We start from the raw sequence: 19383 nt of genomic DNA, 5'->3' as shown, positions 1-19383 counted from the left end.
CTGTTCGAGGTAATGCTAGTGCCTGATACAATGTTTCTTTAAAGCAGGTAATTAGTTCTGTTAAAAGTTAATTCTCAGGCTTTCCAGGATTAAAATCACTTCCTTTAAAAAGCTGCTTTTTCGAGAGTGGGATTTGAACACACACCTCCATATGGAGACCATAAGACCCTTATGCTTGGGAAACAATCAATGCTTGAGTTTGGTGCCTTAAACCACTCGGCCATCCTGACAGTTGAGAGCAGTGCTCACTTTTGAACACCTTGTGGGTAATTTTATTCAGATTTGCCACAAATGTTTTCTTTGACCTAATAAAGTCCTTTCAAGTTCTGTATATACACCAGAATTTGAGCTTTAGGTTGAAGGATACTGACACAGAGTGGTAAGTCTAGTTCTTCATCTAGCCCTTAGTCCAGTATTTCAGGCTATGTTGCATTAAAGGAACTTTTTGTAATTATCCTCTGTAGACTTTAACAGAAACTCTCAAAAACAGAAGGCAGCATTTTACAGGTGAGGATGTTAAAACGTCTTTTCAAAACATAGGCCTCAAATGTAGGTCAGCTGACAACGCTCAGATGATTTGAACATAGAGTCATAGCAGCAGTTACTTCATATTCTGTGAAGTAGGGAGGTTTTAAACATAAAGCAGGTATTTCAAACGTGTGGTTTCATATGATTTCAGACTATAGGCCCACTTCCTTTGGCTGATCATATTAGTTCTTGACATTTCACAGATGTTTAACAGCCTCACACTGTCACATTTTTTTAAACCCTGCCTGAAATTGCCACCAAATGTTCACAAATGCAGTATCTCGTGAATGCCTTAGGGAGTTGATGTTTTATATCCAGAACCCTTAGAATTGAATAATTTAATTCCTTCACAGTTTTCCCATCATGTTCTTCATAGTTAATGAAGAACTGCTGGTTAAAGAAGGTGTCTGGAAATCTGTTAATTTTTAACCTGACGGCTGTTGGAAGAAGGCAAGTTTAAGTGTGAGTCTCTTAACTGATTCTGAGAGACCATAAACTGACCTTCAGTTAAAAAAAAAAAAGCTTCAGTGATGTTTGACAGAGAAACTTTTAATTTAGCCACTATTTCATTTACAGAAATGATTTCTAGTCATGTTAAATGAAAGTCAAAACTTGTCAGGACTGGACTTTGAACCCAGGCCTCTATAACTGCAGAGGCTTAATAAATCACTTCCAACTCTGTAATCAGATGTCATCTAAAGAGACCAACTGTCCAGTTGAAAGTAGATTTCAGATCTATTCACTGCCAAGAAGAGAGCAATGTGTGGGAAAAGGTGTGTCAGGAGTGGGATTTGAACCCACGCCTCCATTTATAGACCAGATGTCCCCTTGCTGAGGAAGTGCCTAACACTTGAGTCTACAACAAAATAAAACTAGTACCTGTACCGAAAAAAAGAAGATTTGTTCATAACACACGTGAAAAGACCCAGGAAAACCGAGTTAACGATAACAAAATAACGCTGAAAACCCTGAATTTCACACCTGAGCCTCAACTCTCGCGGTCCCCAACCCCAAACGACTCACGGACCGGTACCGGTCCGAGGCCCGGGGGTTGGGGACCGCTGCATTAGACCACTCGGACATCCTGACATCCGCACAGCACAACTCACTGACTCAAACAAGAGCCCTAATAAATTCCCTCCAAGCATTCACTGCATATATGAGTGTTCATTGTGCAAACTGTACCTTGACTGGTTGGCAGGGGCATGCACCCACAAGTTGGTAATTCAATTTCTAATGAAGTGTGTCATGAATAGTGGCAACTACTCATTTGGTTAAGACAGCAAAGACTTTACTCTCCCCTACAAACCCAGCGTTAGACACCTGACAGTGAACTATGACCTCTGATACCCACACGTCTGGTCAGCTGTCCTTGGATAGTGTATTCCTACACTGTAAAAACTGTGATTGGGGTTAATTAGAATCTAATAGGAGAGTAATAGTAATTATTACTCAGTAAAAACGTGTATGAGTAGTTTTAATCAAATCTAAGCAAAATTCAACAATTTTGAGATGTTCAGTTATTTAAATTTACACAGTTTTGTTTGGGGTAAATTCAGCAATGGTTTGTTGAGTAGATTTAAAAAAAATGTTTGAGTAGTAAAAAAATTTAAGAAATCTAATAGATTTAACTGATGAAAGCATTTTCATTTTAATCATTGTACACTTCCGCCCATAATCCTTTGTGCCACGTGCAGGACACACGCGCTTCATGAGTGGACGTCTCCATTTTGTCAGAGGTAAGACTTCTTAATTTGTTCAAATATAAGACACGGTTTAAACAATAACGTATATCGGTTTTGAGTAAAGGTTTTAAACAGTATGATACGTCGAAATTTTATTAATAATCATCACTGTAATGATAGTATCGTATTTTTACACAAATGGCAGTTAGTGGACTGCTAGCACAAGGTCACTTTCCAAGCCTTCACGACTGTGTTACTGAACAGCTTTAACTAACCACATGTTTTATCGTATTAAAAAATATCAACGGTATATTCCGATGAGTTTTAACGTCTTTCATCCACGTTTAAAAGTTCATGAAAAGGTTTTGCGGTCAGTTGTGAGTGATTTTGTCAGCCACAGTCAGTTTTTCGAACTCCAGTTTCCAATAATGGCGGCCGCTACTAAGTTTTAAAATTACTCTTAGTAATCTTTCTGGGTCACAAAATAAACTTTTAACATATTTTCAGGCGCGAAAGTAGCTGTGTAAACATCAAATATCTGCTCGGTTTATCAAGATATCGCATGTTTGCAAAAGTGCTTCGACGTTTTCGGAGCATCTGCTACCCACCAGCTCGATAGCAAGCCGGGAGCTCGAGGGTCACTGAAGCCGCTGAGAACGGCACAACTCCCGGCACATCATTTTCAGATCACCGCGGGGTTTCGCTACTCAGTTTAAACGTAATGTATAAGTCACTTAGACAACCTAAAAATGTTATTGTTTGGTTTTTTTCAGTGTTTTATTTGTTCGTGAGTAAATCGGTTTGGCTGAGATTAAAGTTATTAGATTAGATAAAATAAAACTTTATTAATCCCCCGGGTGGGTTCCTCCTTGGTTTTTACACAGCTGACTAAACGTCAAAAATGATAATGTTGCTTTCCTTTCAGGTAATGGAAGATCCCTCAACTTAAATTCACCTGATCAGCATGGGATTGAAGTTGCAGGCTATCATAGCCAAGGTATTTTCCACAGACATTTCAGCTTGGAATTTTATTTAAAGAATTTTTTTGTCAAATTTCATTTGCATGGTGCACAGCTCCACTAATTTGTTTGCATGTTTTTGTCAGTGCAAGAGGACGCCAGGACGTCACTGATATAATTAACAACACAATTATGGGTTTCATGTTTTAATTGTATTTTAAATACATGTCTATTCTTAGTAAAAAAAACAAACAAAAAACAAACAAAAAAACACAAGTACAGGTATTGCTGGGTTTTTGTTTTGTCCCAAGAAGGAAAAACCCTTTCTGACGAACATAAACTAAATTAGATAAAAAAACTAAATGACTAAATTAATGTAATTTACTAAAACGACACATTTAAAGATTGAACCTGTCAAGCATGTTGACAATACCTTTGTGTTGACTGTCAGCACCCAGGCATGTGCATTAACATCAGCTAATTATCGCACATAATGCTCCATGTGATGATAATTTGATATTTAACAGTTTTTTTTAATACTGCCAATTCTCACAGTTTTGTCTTAATAAATGGTCACTTATCTGATGGTAATTTTTGGAATTCTTGCTCATTTTCAGTCACCAAGCAATCCTAGCAATAACATAACCAGAAATCTGGTTATTCAGTGCTTGATGGTGTACCTTGGGGAGTCCATTGATCAACTGATCAAAGAGTACAGTGTAAGTGTTGAAGTAGAAACATTATTCTGTTTTTGTTATTCATATGTGTTTGTCAAGTTTCAAATAATTTGAGGCATTATCATGTTTTATTTGTCATTCAGCTACAGGATGTGTCCAGGAAATATTTCATGTGTGCAACTACAGTCAGAAAACCCATGTGTTTGTTGTTTCAGGATGCTGATGAGGATGGTGTGTCACAAGATCTTTCTGAACAGAGGATGAAAATCTACAAAATCAAGGCTGTTGGATCTGAGGAGGATGACATTGGCATTGTGCTGGAGGGTGTGAGAGTTATGCCTGCTCTGGGCAATTTTTCAAGAGCATGCGCAATGCTGGTTGGATTGACATATGCAGTCGATCTTGCCTATCCCAAAGAGCTAAAATACACCTTGGAAGTATTCCAGAAACTTTTCCTTGAACTGGATTGTGCTAAGCTCTCACCAAAAGTGAACAGCCTCAAGAACAAGTTATTGGCTTAAACGAGGACTCTGAAAGAATGAAAGGGAAATAAGCTCACTGAAAACCTTTGGTTTGTCTTTGTTAGATGCAGCTATCTTTTCAGTTTTTAAGTTAATTTCATCTTATTCATATCTTACCCAAATGACCTGCAATGTGTCAGGCTGTATTTGTGCTCTTCATTTTAATTTTGTTTTTTATTACCTACAAGTTTCTTAGGAATATTCTGTTTGAAAGGCAGCAAATTGGAGGAATCACTAGTGAAGCTTTTCTTTGTTTATAGTGTATGTTACTATAAAACATTGGTTTAAAACAACTTTAAAATTTAACAGAAGTGCAGTCCTGTAGCTGTAGAAATGTTACTTCCTCTTACATGTGTCTTAGATTTTCTCAGGTTAAACATCCAAATTGGGATAAAAGGTTGATTTACATTATTGATATTCCATGTACATGAGTGAAAAACCTTTGTTCTACAGTTATATTGAGTGATTCAATTTAACAAAAGATTGACAAACTAAAGTTTTTGTTTGTCAATCATAAATAAGTAACAGAGATAAAGGAAACGGTAAAAGATATTCAAATTTCAGGTTCATGTTGATATTACAGTCTAAAGATTAATTTCTTTTTTACAAAACTGGTTTACATTCATGCAGTTTATGTTGCTGTTGCTCTGTACACAAAGCTGTGTGATAAACTGTTTATGACACTAAAACAAATTTACAGCAGAGGAATGTATTTAGGAGATCAGGAGATTGTTGATGAGAATTCAGTGTATACGAGCAGAAAAATGTTATATTATAAATTACTGTGTTTTATTTTCCACAATAAAACAAATTACTGTTTTGATGTTTTCTTTGTGAAATTGATTCATTTTACTCAGAAAATAAGTAAAATCCATTTCATTTTCTCTTATTATTCAGTCATTATTTTTAAGGTTTATTTGGAAAATTATTGAATCCAATTTGAGTTTTACTGAAAAAACAAGAAGATTTCATTTCTTTGTAATGGATATTTTAGGAAGTTTTTACTAAACCTTTGCCAGATAGTTAGTAAATTCAAAGTAATTTTTCTCAGAGACTTATTTCATATCAATTATTTTTTTTGGTAAAGTTGGGCAATTTCAACCTTCAGTTTGAGATTTTGACCCTAAATCCAACACATATTTACAGTTTAATTCTATTAATATCTACTTTTGTTTTCTATTTGAATTTAATTAACATTTTCTCTACATTTTACATAAATCTTTTGAAATTAAAATCTACTTAATTATTTCAAGTGTCACTTTGTTGCCATAACTTTTTTAAGTAACCTCTAGTCACAGTTTTTACAGTGTACCAGCTGCCTGTTTGTCTGCTTGTCACTGTCATGTTTGAATGGAAGCGGGCTGAAACAACACAAACAAACAACACAACAGAGAACAAATTTCAAGTGCTGAAATCAGAACTGCGAAGGCAGCTGGAGACTGCTGAGTGGAAACACTTCATGCACTTTATTTTGATTTCAAATCAGTCCTGAAGCATCTAATCACACTCCAGTGATTGGTCACAAAAAATGTTAACCCCTCAAGACTTTTAAAAATCCTCTCGAGAAAAGAAGATCACAAGATCTGTGCAATCTAAACAACAAGTTTTATATTTATTTTAGATGAGAGCACTCAGTTGAAGTGAGGCACAGTCCATATCCCCAAAAACATCATTATATGTTTAATTGCCGCAGTTGAGAGTTGCAGAAGAATACGGTTAAATTAGAGTATTTCGGCTACATGAACCTCTCAGCTGCTGCTTCGTGACAAATTTATTTTAGGCAGCTGGCTATTATTCAAATTTATGGACATTTATTTTAAAACGAAGCAACAAAACTCCCAAAGTATCCAACAACACATTCAAGTTGAATTTTGCTGTAATACAGTGCAATCCAGAGTTACTGTGAGCTGACTTGAGTGCTAAGTTCAGGAAGCTGTGGCGTACAGAGTAAGATATCCTTCCCTTTATGACCAAAGCAGGATAACGGTCCATGTTACAAAGTTCCAATCAAACCGGCTTGGTGAGAATGACAATGAGTTTACTGTACACAAATTTCCTCCACAGTCTCCAGATATCAATCCAGTAGAGCAAGTTTGGGATCATGCTGTCATGTCAACACTGACCATAATCTCTGAGGAATACTTCCAGCGAGCCAAGAGGAACGACAGCAGCTTTGAAGGCAAACCTGGTTTGGAGAAACATTAGGATACTCGTTAAAATGACTCCCTCATTAAAGTTAGCGCAAGTTTGCTGTCACAGTCAAACTGCCAGAAACTTTAATAAAGTTCAGCTAACAAGCGAGGTGAGAGTTATGGAAAACTGATGCCGGCTACTGGGAGTAAACAGGAAACAAACAGGGCTGTGTGACGTCACAGTGCGACATTTTATTGACCCATTAATTCAGCCCATCCATGGACATGTGGGCTATTTTTGTTTGAGCTGAAAGAGGTATTCAAACACCTCATTATTACAACGCCCACAGGTGTATGTGTGTGTGCGAGAGAGATGTTGGATGGGAATGATTTATGAGTATGCAAATTAGATTGTTGAACTGCTGAAGGACAGTGAAGAGAGAGACAGCGCACACACACACACACACACACACACACACACACACACACACACACACACACACACACACACACACACACAATATTGTGCTCTGTCAAAGCTGCCAATCTAAACCTCTGTTTATTCTCTGTTTTAAATTTGCAATAAACATTAGCTCTGTTTTGCAGCCAATAAAAGTTCTCATAATCTAAATGAAATGTTTACATTACAGAGGCAAACCAGACCAAAGCTGCATGTAAATGGAGTCATTTCTGGAAAACAATGACTTTGCAGCAGCACCATCAGTATTATGGCTACATTCAACACACATTACTGCAAAAACAGAGATGAAAACTACAACGGGAATTTCAAAGACTGATGTAAAGATATTCAGCGTGTGTGAAAACGATCACTCATGTCCAAACTAATGCAGATTTTCTTAACATGCTGGGAAGTAGTTTTTTTGCAGGGGAAATGAAAGGCTCAATGCTCCTGCTTTTAAATGCAAAAGTTATTCATCAAATGCTTTGGATCCAGGCTGGAGTAGAAGTTGTTTTACTTGCTATGCCAGAAGAATATCCCCAATTACACCAAGGGGTCGTCTGTAAGTCTTATGTCTCTCAGGTCCTGCGTGTTAGCACATTGGTAGACTGTGTGCTACTCAGCGCCTTGCATACTATCAGTTTAAAAATACATCAAAAAAATCAACAATGTGGGATAATCCTGTTCATATTTGTCCTGTTCTTGGTTCCTGTTGTGGAGCGGACAGAAGTCATAATAGACAAAGGACTGCTTTGTGGCGAGTGAAACAAAAACAGTTTAATCTCTCCACTGAAGCCTCAGTGTGTAAGAGTGCATCTCTTATACACTTTTTTTTTCTTTTTTTAAATCTTTGATTTTTTTTAAAGCTTCTTCCTCTTTGTGGTGAACTCAGCTGTGGCTTATTTTCCTTCCGAAGCCAGCTTTTCAGCCAATCACCATTCGACCTATGCATAAGCACAGAGGGATGCGACCAAGCCTCTCTCTTGGTTTTATTCCTACAGTTTTCTTATTCTTATGTGTGTTTTGTAGATGCTTAACTGAATTAAAATCAGGGGAGTTTGGAAACCAGGACATTTCTTTTTATGTAGCTGAGCAGTTTTTACCTTAAACCTTTAACATATATTTTCTATAAGCTCTACAAGTACTACAGGCTCGATGAGCTATGAGAACTCATAAAAATCATGTTTAATGCAGAACATTGCAGTGAAAAGGGAAGGGTGACCAAATTGTTTCTTTTGACTCATAGAGCGGATATAAAAAAAAAGATGTCACCTCACTGTGAGGTACAAACTGAGATTTTACAGTTGGCCTCTCTCTTCTTTTTTGAGTTTTGAAACCAGACTTGGTGAGAGCAGGGTGGGTCAGACTGAAAACAAGAAAAGAACTTGCCATTAACAAGTCGTCATCAGTGAGAGGCGTTGTCATTACTATGCTGTGAAACCAGCAAACTTATAAAGCCACTGGCAAAGTGTTCATGAGATTACAGAGCAAGAGTTGTTTCACCATAGACTTCTATGGTTTAGTAACCAGAGAGCGCCCCCTGTTGGCCATGTGCCAGGTGCTGATTTGGAAGGACAGCCTTCATGGTTGATGATGGAACACCTGTCTTGTAGACAAACTTGTCTTCCAGCCCTGCTTAATAGCCTGATAAAAGTGAAGAATACACTATATGGCAGAAATCCTGTAATTCAAAATTCAATTAAGGTCTGGAACCAACTATTGGGCACAGTAAAGGCTCCTAAAATGTATCTGGATGCTCCAATATGTAACAATCATGCCTTCAGACCTGGGCTGGAGGACATCACGTTTGTGACATGGCAAGGAAGAGGGATTTGTTCTCTCAAAGATATTTACATTGATGGACATTTTCCATCTTTTCAGCAATTGAGGGTGAAATCTGTGAATCTTCCTAATTCACATTTTTTCAGATTTTTACAGTTGAGACATTTCATCAATGCATCTATTTCACAATATGATTTGATTCCTCAAAACTCAGTGCTTGACAACTTCGTGTCAGTTGAGCCCTACACTAGAGGTGCTGTGTCTCGCTTTTACAGGGCCTTACTAGATATATACAGTCCTTCATCTGATACTTGTAGGGAGCAGTGGCAGGAAGAACTGGGGGTGGATGTTACTGATGATGTTTGGCAAGAGTGCATTAAGAATATATATTGTAGTTCTATAAATGCTTGATATAGTCTGATCCAATTTAAGGTTGTGTATAGGTTGCATGTTTCTCCCACTAAAGTGGAAAAAATACAGAAGAACGTTTCAGCCTTCTGTGTTAAGTGTTCAAGTGATCGAGGAACTTTATCTCACCTTTTCTTTCTATGCCAAAAACTACAGCTTTTTTGGAATCATCTGTTTGATTTTCTGACCAAAGCCATTGGCAGGGAGGTCCCATGTACCCCCTTTGCAGCATTGTTCGGGGTGTCTGAACCGGGATGGGCAAGGGACAAGACAGAGACGCAGGTTGTGTCAATGACTACACTTGTGGCTAGAAAGCTGATACTTCTGTTGGAAGTCTGATAAACCTCCTACCTTCAAAATGTGGTTGAGAGAATTTGGAAATGTACTCCACCTGGAGAAAATCAGGTTTACCTTGTCTAACCGAGAGAGAGTGTTTTATAAGATTTGGCAACCAGTCATTAGCCTGATGGATAAACTTAAGTGAAATGTACTCTGTTTTAACATTTATGTAAATGGCCTGCATTTGTATAGCGCTTTTCTAGTCCATAGGACCCCAAAGCGCTTTACACTACATTCAGTCATTCACACACTGGCGATAGCAAGCTACATTGTAGCCACAGCTGCCCTGGGGCGCACTGACAGAGGCGAGGCTGCCGGACACTGGCGCCACCGGGCCCTCTGACCACCACCAGTAGGCAAACATGGGGTTAGTATCTTGCCCAAGGATATTTGGCATGCAGCGAGGATGCAGCCTGGGATCGAACCACCGACCTTCTGATTAGTGGCTGACCTGCTCTGCCACCTGAGCTACAACCACCTCATGTATGTTGTATTACCACCTTGTTGACTTGCCGTCCACCTTCTATTGTGTTCTTTTGAAGGTGATTGTTGTATGCTGCTCAATCATAAAATCAATAAAAATATATTGAAAAAAAAAGGCTAAACATGGTTAAATTAACCAGTTTAATGACACCTCTTAGCAGAGGTGAGGCTCTTGTCCTTCGAGATGAGTTAACCCCCCCCCACACACACACACAAAAACCCCAAAAACCCCCAAAACATTAAGGTGAAAACTAACCATCTGTTGCACCAGGTTCTAAATATGCTTTTTGAGTCTTTAAAGTATTTTAATGGAAGAATCTGTTGGCAAATGGCAGTTTTTGGCACTTCTACATTGACTTGCCCCTTATTGGAGACTCGGGTACTCCACAAATACATCGTGAACATATGTGAATGTGTATGTGTAGCAGAAGCAGTCCACTCAAAACACATTTTCCACAGTCATGCTAGCAGACTTTTGAGTCTGTGCTGGTTGAAGAGAAAAGCTAATATCATTTTGCGCATGCTGCTTTCAGATCACAGGCATTCTTATCAGCATGTTTCCCAGTGAAAGAAATACACAAGCATAAAATAATGGTTTGATTGAGGTCCGTAAATGCCTTGTTTCCAGCATGGACTGACTGCGACCCCTTGATTAAATCAGATTTTCATACTTGTTTCTCAAAAGAAACACACTGTGCTCCTTAAAACACTTCCAACACTGGGAGCAAAAGATAATCATCCTTTTGTAATTTGAAGACATTGTTTTTTATGAAAATAAAACAAAAGAACAAAAAATACAAGAAAAAAACACCCGGCCATTATAACACAGGCTGACTAAATTTTAAGGCCAAATATTGTCCCCATAGATCAGCCCATCGATCTAACTGTAGCATGTGTCACACAGAGACATGAAATAAAAAAGGACAGGCATAACATCAGGCAGTGGGATGTAAATTGAATAGCATGAGAGAGCGGGACAGCACAATGAACCAAGGTGCATTTAGGATGTTATTTAAAAACCTCATTCACTCCCTCCCCGTGTAATGAAACCATTTTTTTTCAGCAGCACACCCACTCCCCACACTTCATTTCTCTCCGTGTAAAAACCTTTTCTCTCGTAGTCTCTGTAATGAAGCCTTTGAAGAGACAGAATAACAGTGTTTTGTATTTCATAGAAAGAATGAGGGAGGCAATGATCCAGCACACCAGCTACTGAAGGAAGAAAGCCTTCATCTACTCCCAAAATATGGAAAATCAGTCTTATTTTTCAACCGTAACTGCTCTAATAGATTTAAAAATAACTGTATTCAAAGTAGATTTGCCTTGAAATTGAAATTAGAATAAATAAGCAGAGTGAGATGTATGGAACAAAGGGTTAGTTAAAGCCTCTGCAAACTAAATCCGCTGACGCACCAATTATGTTCCTCTCTGACAGGATACAGGAGTAGAAAGTGAATATTGATCGGAGGGAATCATACAGAACTGGTTTCATCTTCTCTTCAATTATGGAAGAAACAAATTGAGCAATTCCTCAAGTCCATTAAGGTACAAATGGCATATCTCACTAACATCAATACAGGACTTGTTAACAACCTGGACAATGCGCTGGGTAAGATTAATTGCCCCCTACTTTAAATGCCTCGTACCACATAATTTATTCCTCCAAAGCTGCCAACTGTTTCAGAGGAGCAGTCCCACTAATCATACATTTCAGCTGAGAATTTAACATCATACAACAAACTTAAGTGGCTATACAGGTGTATAGTGGTAGTAGTAGAAGAATTAACATCCTAGGACCTGGCGTCCACATATGTGGACATCACATTTTGGCTTGTCTAGACCACAGTATTAAATTTTGCTCTACAAGGGCCTGATATCCTCTACAACAGGTGAAAAGATATTTCTTTGTTTTTACATTCATCAGGTCCCAATCAGCCCAAATAGCAAAGAGAAATTAAAAATGCATGCCATGAAAGAGTTCGGGTCTTAGGAGGTTAATTGCAGTGATTGCAGTAACCTGGCTTGAGTGGATGGTTTAAGGATTCGGTGAAATTCTGGGGGCGATTAACACCTGTAAAGCTTTTCTGAAGCGCAGACGTCTTGTTCAGTGTCGGTACAATTAATCACATTCAAGACTTTCTTATTAAATTATCCAAAATGCGTCAACAGCACAAACACTGATAAAAGGTCCAGCTGTGTGATTGGCTTAGTCGGAACTCATTGGCACACTCCCGTTAATGCCCAACCTCAAAGCCAATTACATTTTAAAAGCTTCAGCTATATTAAGAATTCAACCCTACTGCAGTTTTTATGAAGGGGGGAAGTTAACTATAGAAACCAAAACAGGTTTTTGGATCAGGCTGCAAACATGTTTATTTATGCTGTAATTTTGAGATTTTAACATAGGAGTCTATAGAGATTCACTCACTTTTGGAGTAAGCCTCAAGTGGACATTAATGGTACTGCAGGTTTTTACACTCAAAAGTAGACTTTTCATGTTTCAAACAGTGTAAAATTTATTGAACATGAGCTCTTTGGTGACTTTTTGGGGGTCAACCTTGATGTTTCCTGGATCTTGGTCTGGAGCTAGATCTATCTTCCAACAAGCCGATGACCCAAAGCTGACAGCCAAGAAACAAAGGAGCCTGCGCTTGAACCTGACTCACAAACACACGACAGTAGCAGTACAGAACAAAACTCTTACAGTTTTAATTCTGTTTATATTCAGTGACACCATCTTGGTAACTCGGGGTTGTCGGGCCTTCCAAGTGGGAAATCTGAGTTTAAGGTTACATAACAGATTCAAATTCCACCCTGGACCTCATAAATTCTGACTTCTGACTTATCCAGGAGCGCACCATTATGTACACATTATATTTGTGTTTTTTCATAAATTTACTAGAATTCCAAGCAAGAATTTCAAAGGTGAAAAATGAATTAAATCCAGTTCGGAATAATTTTGTAACATGACAAAATGTGGAACAAGTGATGTTTTCCACATGCACTGTATGTTCTTTATCATCATCATCTGATAGCCTCCCTGGATGGAGTCTGCGGCACTCATGAGGATCATTTTGTGCCCGTTTTACTTGAGTGCACACAGAGCCTGAAGCAGAGAGCCTGGCTTACCAGAGAAATTTGATAACCATCGTTGTGATACCAGTTATCTCATACTGGGGTGTTAGCTATTGTCAAGTCCAGCTAATGCAAAGAAAGCATTAGCTGGATGATCCAGTGGGACCCCATGAAACACTCCAAAACATCATGCATCATATTTTTGCAAAGCTAACTGAACCTTGTGCTATATTAATAAGACAATAAAATTATATTAGCATTAGAAAACAAGTCTTATTTGAATGTAAATTTGAGTTCTGATGAATGCACTCAGCTTGACTCTATTAGAGAACAAAACCCCCCAAACTATTTTCTGTTGCATACACTTCCAGACCTCTTGAGGTGTAGAGGGTGACTTTGCCTCCACATCTAAACAGGAAAATGAGTTAAGTCTGGGGTTAAAGTGGGATTCAGTAGATGTAGTAGCACTAAGATCTGTTGGAGTGACTCACCATGGAGAAAAGAATCTCACAATGTTTTCTAAAGTGAACCGAAGGAAATTTTCTTTGAGTTCAGGCTGTGATCAGTTGACCTGCTGCTCTTTGTGGATTTTAAAAAACGCAGTTAAACAAAACCACAGCCACTGAGCACCTGTCCAACACAGAGCTTTACAGTGCAAATCACCACAGTACTGCAACAGTACGCAACATTTGAATAACACAAAGTTAGTACAGCTTAGTTTGTTGTGCAGGACATTTCACAATAGGAAAATTCATAATTTATCAAAACACATCCTATAAAGGTCCAATATGTGATAAAAAATGGTGACATAACATGTCATTAAATCTGAAGTTTATCAAATGCCACTGAGCAGGCCTTATCGTTAAATATAACCTCTCCTCCTCCTCCCTTGTTTTCTTACATCTTTCTCCATCTGAGTGAAGTTAGCATGCTTTCTTTTCTCTCCCTCTGAAATACAGCTGCTGGAACTTCAGCTAGCAACACACTGTGTGACAAACTGCACACAAACAGGTGGTGTTTGTGTTTTTGCTGATGTTTGTTGAGCTGGCAGAAATGTTGCATTTGAAATTACCTGCCTGTCTTTGACCCCACTGCAAATTATATAAATGAACATAAATTAACCAGCTTGCTTTGAAAATGTAAGGAATAGAAAGCAAAGATATTCATGTAAAAATTAGGGAGTAATAGTAAAAAGTTAGAAAAATAAGTATTTAATTAAAGTACAGAAAATTCTACTTAAGTACAGAAACGAAGTATCTGTAATTTGTTGCTTCCCAAGTAAAAACAAACAGTTTTACATTTTTAGTCACAGTAAGCGACAAGTTCACAACATCATCTTAAAATTTCTTTGTATTATTGTACAGTCTTTACCTTAGAAAATGAACGCGCTTTGAGGCGACTGTTGTTGGCGCCATATAAATAAAACTGAATTGAATTCAGTTGAAAAATTACAACATAATACTAAATTTCTAGGTGGTCAGCCATACGGGTCCTTTGAACAGCAGAGACCTTCACTCAGTCTGTCCTTTTCTACATTAAGTGCTGTGTAGAAAGTATGATGATAACCAAAACCATCTGGGTTTTTCCTAACCGAAAACCTTGGCTGACTAGTGAAATCCAGGCTCTGTCTTTGCTTGGTTTGATACCACCCCTCCCCTGCACCCCCTACAGAGTAAATTGGTCCATCACCATCACCCATCACAGAGCGCTCAGCCAGCTGGAGAACAGGAGCTATGTGAGGATACTCTTTGTGGACTTCAGCTCAGCTTTCAGCACCGTAATCCCAGACATCCTCAACACCAAACTGGACAACCTTCAGTTCAGCACTGTCACCTGCTCCTGGAACAAAGATTTCTTCACAAACCGGCCTCAATCAGTACGACCCGACCTCCACCTTTCCCACCCCGCTGTCCTTCACCATCGGATCTCTGCAGGGCTGCATTCTCAGTCCCTTACTTTACACCCTGTACACCTATGACTGCACACGAACCCACCCAACCAGCATCATCGTCAAGTATGCTGATGACACCACGGTGTTCGGCTCATCTCTGATGGAGATGAAACAGCATACAGGGTGGAGGTAGAGAACTTGTCCTGCTGGTGCTCAGAAAACAACCAGAAGCTGAACGTCCTTAAAACAAAATAACTCATAATGGACTTTAGGAGGAGCAGACAGGTCCACTCCCCTGTGACTATGAATGGAGAACAGGTGGATTCTATCTCCACCTTCAGGTTTCTGGGCACACACGTCTTTGCCTATGTCACCTGGACCCACAACACCATTGCCCTGGTAAAGAAGGCCCAGCAGCTGCTGCACTTCTTCTATGTCCTAAGGAAGAATGACCTGGACCAGAAGATGCTGTGGCCTTCTACCGCCCCCTAGTGGAGAGCGAGCTCTCCTACTGCCTGGAGGGGCCACGCCTGAGAACAGGAAGGCTGCACAGAGGTTAATTAACACCACCCAAAAAATCATTGGCTGCCATCTGCCACCCCGTGAGGCCTCCTGTCTCAGGAAAACCAGGGCCATCACAGATGACCCCTTGCACCTCACCCACCACCTGCTTGATCACTGCCCTCTGGGCCATTTGGACTGTTAACAAACACTATGCCCCCACACCCCACCCCTGCCCACCTACTTCACCAATCTGATCCACGGCCTGAGTAACCCTCACCACTCAGGCCACTCACTCACACACACACACAGACTCTATATAGACCAAGTCTTTTCTTTGCTCTCCAAGCACTTTGAACTTGTTCTTAAATGTGTGTCTTTCTCTTATTTTTGCATACATTTCCCATATTTCTTATTTATTCCTGCTGTCTACAATTTGTATTTGATTCTGGCACAGCTGCTGTATAGCACCCACAATTTTATTGTACATGTACAAAGACAATAAAGTTCTATTCTTTTCCATTATATTCTATTCTACTAAAAACTCTTGGCAAAACACCTCAACCGTATGGAAACATTTCTAGTAAGCACCTTTAAGCAGAAATTCCTGTGGTGTGACTATTGAATCTTGCATTGTAGACTCACTTCCTGTGAGTTCCCCTGCAGCCCCACTCTGTCTGTTTACAGGTTAATCAGACAAATTGTATTTTTATGCTAACATAAGCTAAGAAGAACATCATGAGGCTAATCCTTTAAAGATATTAAATATGAGCTCATAAAATCCGACTAATGTAACGCCCATCTGTCTTCCTCAATAAACACGATGGGCGCTTAATTACTTTCTCTCTCAAGTCGGCTTAATGAGGGAATTAAACTCCTAACCCTGGTCGTGTTAGTGCCTTGCTCTACACAGTGATCTGGACAAGGAGCTGCAGAAGGCAACCATACAAAGGGAGACTGTGTGTATAAATGTGTGTGTGTGTCGTGAAATATGGCAGTGGTGGCTGCAGACAAAGAGCAGGTAGATTGATGATTGATTAGCTGTGGCTGTCTGGCTGACTGAGACTCATTGGCAGCCGTCACTTTGATGAATTACACCGCTGTGAAAAACACACTGCACTCTGATTACTGCCAGCGAGACTGGTGTGTGCGTGTGTGTGTGTGTAGTGGGGTTGATGGCCTGTATGTGCAGTGCATGTGTGTTTGTGCATGTTGCTACTGATACGCTTCCCTTCATGACTCTGAATTGCTCTGCAGGGATTGTTTTTAGTGGATGTTGCCAGTGTTGTTTCCATGCTAATCCACTGTGCCCATGTTCACACACCCAAAATCCTTGCTTAGTATTCTGCCGAGGGAAGCGTTACATCCCCACAAGTCTGACTCAAGGTCCTATACGCTGTTCATAAACAGAGGGCGATTTGTTCATATTTAACAAGACGGATGACAGGTATGTACCTTTTTTTTGTTGTGCCACAGCTCCACCTGTCACAGGATGCACTGAATAATTTATGCCGATGAAATCCACGCTCTGCCTTTTGATCTGGCAAAGGCCGGAAGCATTGAAATTATGGGCGATTTATTTAATGAAAGATTTCAGGAGCTGACACGGGGTTGGACCCACACCGGTGTTTGATGGTTGACACTGATGTGGGTGGACTTAAGCTGCTGACTGCTGGTATTTTGAGATGAAAGTGCTTTCAAAGAAATGCACATTTTTAATTCAGGAAATCGGCACTCTGTTAGAAGGTGTGTGTCTATAACCCCAGCATTTCCCCTCATTGTCTCCAAACATCGTCATTTCTTTTATTCTTACTTTATCATGAAATAAATGTATCAGCCTTTATTTTTTGTACGTCTACAGCTCTGCAGTGCAAATGTCCGAATGTTGCACCACAAATGGATCCACAGGTAAATTAGCTGAGAATATGAGCACAGCAACAAACCATTAAAAGCTCAGCAGACCACGATTTACCAAACAGGCAGTTAAAGCAGACGGTAAAGCAATCACAGGCAGGCAGTAAGCAGTTTTTGAGATTTTTCTTGAGGATAGAAACAGGTTTAAGGATTGCAAAAGCAGAGAGGACTGTTCATTTCTCCAGCACAACAACAAGTGGAGAGGGGGGCTTTGATTCGACTTGATCCTCCAGTGATGTGTAGTGAAAGTATACGGATCGGTGGCCTGTGGGGAACACCAGGACATGTCCTGGTGGCCAGAGGGCTGTTTTGGCCTGTGATGAACTGTCAGCTTGAGCACTGATATTATAGGTAAACAGGAGTGAGTCTGCAATTATCTGCATGCTTGTCTACACCGTGGACAAGTCACCTGCTGAAAAAGGAAGGTGGAGGAGAGGGAGGCTGTTGCTGCATCTGAAAATAAGTGCCAGGTAAGGACCAGGCCAGGCAAATATATGCACAGTTATAGCCCAGGCACAATTTAGTGAATACATATCCATGTGTTCATAAAATATTTTATCATCTGTCCTTCATATTAACGAAATAATCTGAAATTTTAAGTAGAAGAAGAATGTGAAGAAAATAACTTGAGTATGTTGCAGACACACTAGCTGGACACTTCACTGAGTTGACACTTCATTGAACTGCTGTAATTCTTCATAGAATAGATTAAGCATGAAGACATTTGGTTCATGCTCATATGATGGGGAATCTCGAAGTTCATACAGTACTGTTATCAATGCACAGGCACTTTGTCGGCCACTAACAGTCACACTCCGGTGAAACCGTCAGGGCGACTTGGGGTTCAAAGTCCTGGTTAAAGATACTTCAGCATGTGGACTGCAAGAGCCAGGGAACAATCCACCCACCTTCACCCAAGGAGTTAGCCTCACTTCCTGTTCTTAGATGATAGGAGTGGTGTGGTCTTCTGCTGCTGCAGTCCATCTGCTTCAAGGTTTGAATAAAATAATAATAAAAAGCAAATCAGCAGTTTCTGAAATGCTCAGACCATCCTGTCTGGAACCAACAATAATGATGCATTCAAAGTCTCTTAAATCACCTCCTTCATTCTGATGCCGTTTGATCAGGAGGTCATGCACTGAGGTGCTGTCATGTGATTGGCTGATCTGAAATCTATTTCAACAAGTGGCTGAACATGTGTACCTAATAAAGTGGCCGGTGAGTGTATATTTAATGCAACCAATTGATTTTGTTCAAGTCAGCTCCTCAATCACGTACATTTCATGTACTGCTTCCATTCAGAATTCACCTGTACGCACCTCTGTCCTCAGGTTTTTTTTTTATTGGCTTTTTAGTTTTTTGCTTGAAATCAGCATTATTATCCCAGACATGAGTCTAGTGTTTATTTCCCCTAAATATCTCCAATGTATTGTGAACATTTCCTTAATGCTTGAATAAAAAGAGATTCAGTTGAATATCACCTCAATACCTTGTGTGCAAGCGTAATTAATAAGCAAAAGTGTCAAGTTGAAGTTGACTTTTAAATAGTTTTTACTAGCTGTCCCAATAATCATTGTCTTGCCACGACCATGAAGTCAGAAGGAGCTTTAAAAATGGATAAGAGGGATGGGACAATGAAAATCTGACACAGCAGCAGTTGCTGCAGGTGGCTTGGCTGTACAGAGTGGCTTCAGACAGCAGTCACATCTGTCTCTGCTGAGAATGTCCATCACGTGTACTGTAAAAGGTTGTGTTTAATCAATAGTGGCAGGTGAACCTCTCCATAGCAAGCTAGCTAGTTAACGCCAGCTATTAATGAAAACCAGAAACAATTAAGTTAAGATCATAAAATAGTCAAACACTACTTCATATAACAATTACAAATTTACCAAGCACGCCGTGTCCTATTAATTACTGTATGTAATCTGATGTCAGTCACAGGTAGGTGTCCAATAATCATTTGATCCAGTAATTTGGGAAGTGATGTTTGAATAATTGAAAACGAAAAAGATATTTGTATTGAAAAGA

General features: G+C 39.4%; 1 protein-coding gene across 3 annotated transcripts; it reads left to right on the top strand.

The window, feature by feature from the left end:
• Positions 1-2136: 2136 nt before the first annotated feature.
• On the top strand, positions 2137-5189 carry LOC309691974 (uncharacterized protein). Of its 3 annotated transcripts, none has more exons than XM_082510053.1 (4): positions 2137-2267; positions 3139-3210; positions 3790-3891; positions 4065-5189. In XM_082510053.1, the coding sequence occupies exons 2-4, from the start codon at positions 3178-3180 to the stop codon at positions 4368-4370; spliced, it is 441 nt and encodes a 146-aa protein (XP_082366179.1). In that variant the 5' UTR covers positions 2137-2267; positions 3139-3177; the 3' UTR covers positions 4371-5189. The 3 variants fall into 3 exon arrangements, with proteins under 3 accessions (XP_082366179.1, XP_082366181.1, XP_082366180.1); XM_082510055.1 differs by lacking the exon at positions 2137-2267 and adding an exon at positions 2510-2931; XM_082510054.1 differs by lacking the exon at positions 2137-2267 and having other exon boundaries at positions 2510-3210.
• Positions 5190-19383: the final 14194 nt, after the last annotated feature.

This window comes from Aulonocara stuartgranti, assembly GCF_965226115.1.
Source record: "Aulonocara stuartgranti genome assembly, chromosome: 17".
In the NCBI taxonomy this organism is placed as follows: domain Eukaryota; kingdom Metazoa; phylum Chordata; class Actinopteri; order Cichliformes; family Cichlidae; genus Aulonocara; species Aulonocara stuartgranti.
The sequence above is the reverse complement of the archived record's forward strand: the minus strand, read 5'-3'. Positions and strand labels throughout refer to the sequence as shown.

Coding starts and splice junctions, on each gene's coding strand:
- LOC309691974 (XM_082510053.1), top strand. CDS start 3,178: ATGGGATTGAAGTTGCAGGCTATCATAGCCAAG. Junction 3,211..3,789: donor TGCAGGCTATCATAGCCAAG/GTATTTTCCACA, acceptor GCTCATTTTCAG/TCACCAAGCAATCCTAGCAA. Junction 3,892..4,064: donor AACTGATCAAAGAGTACAGT/GTAAGTGTTGAA, acceptor TTGTTGTTTCAG/GATGCTGATGAGGATGGTGT.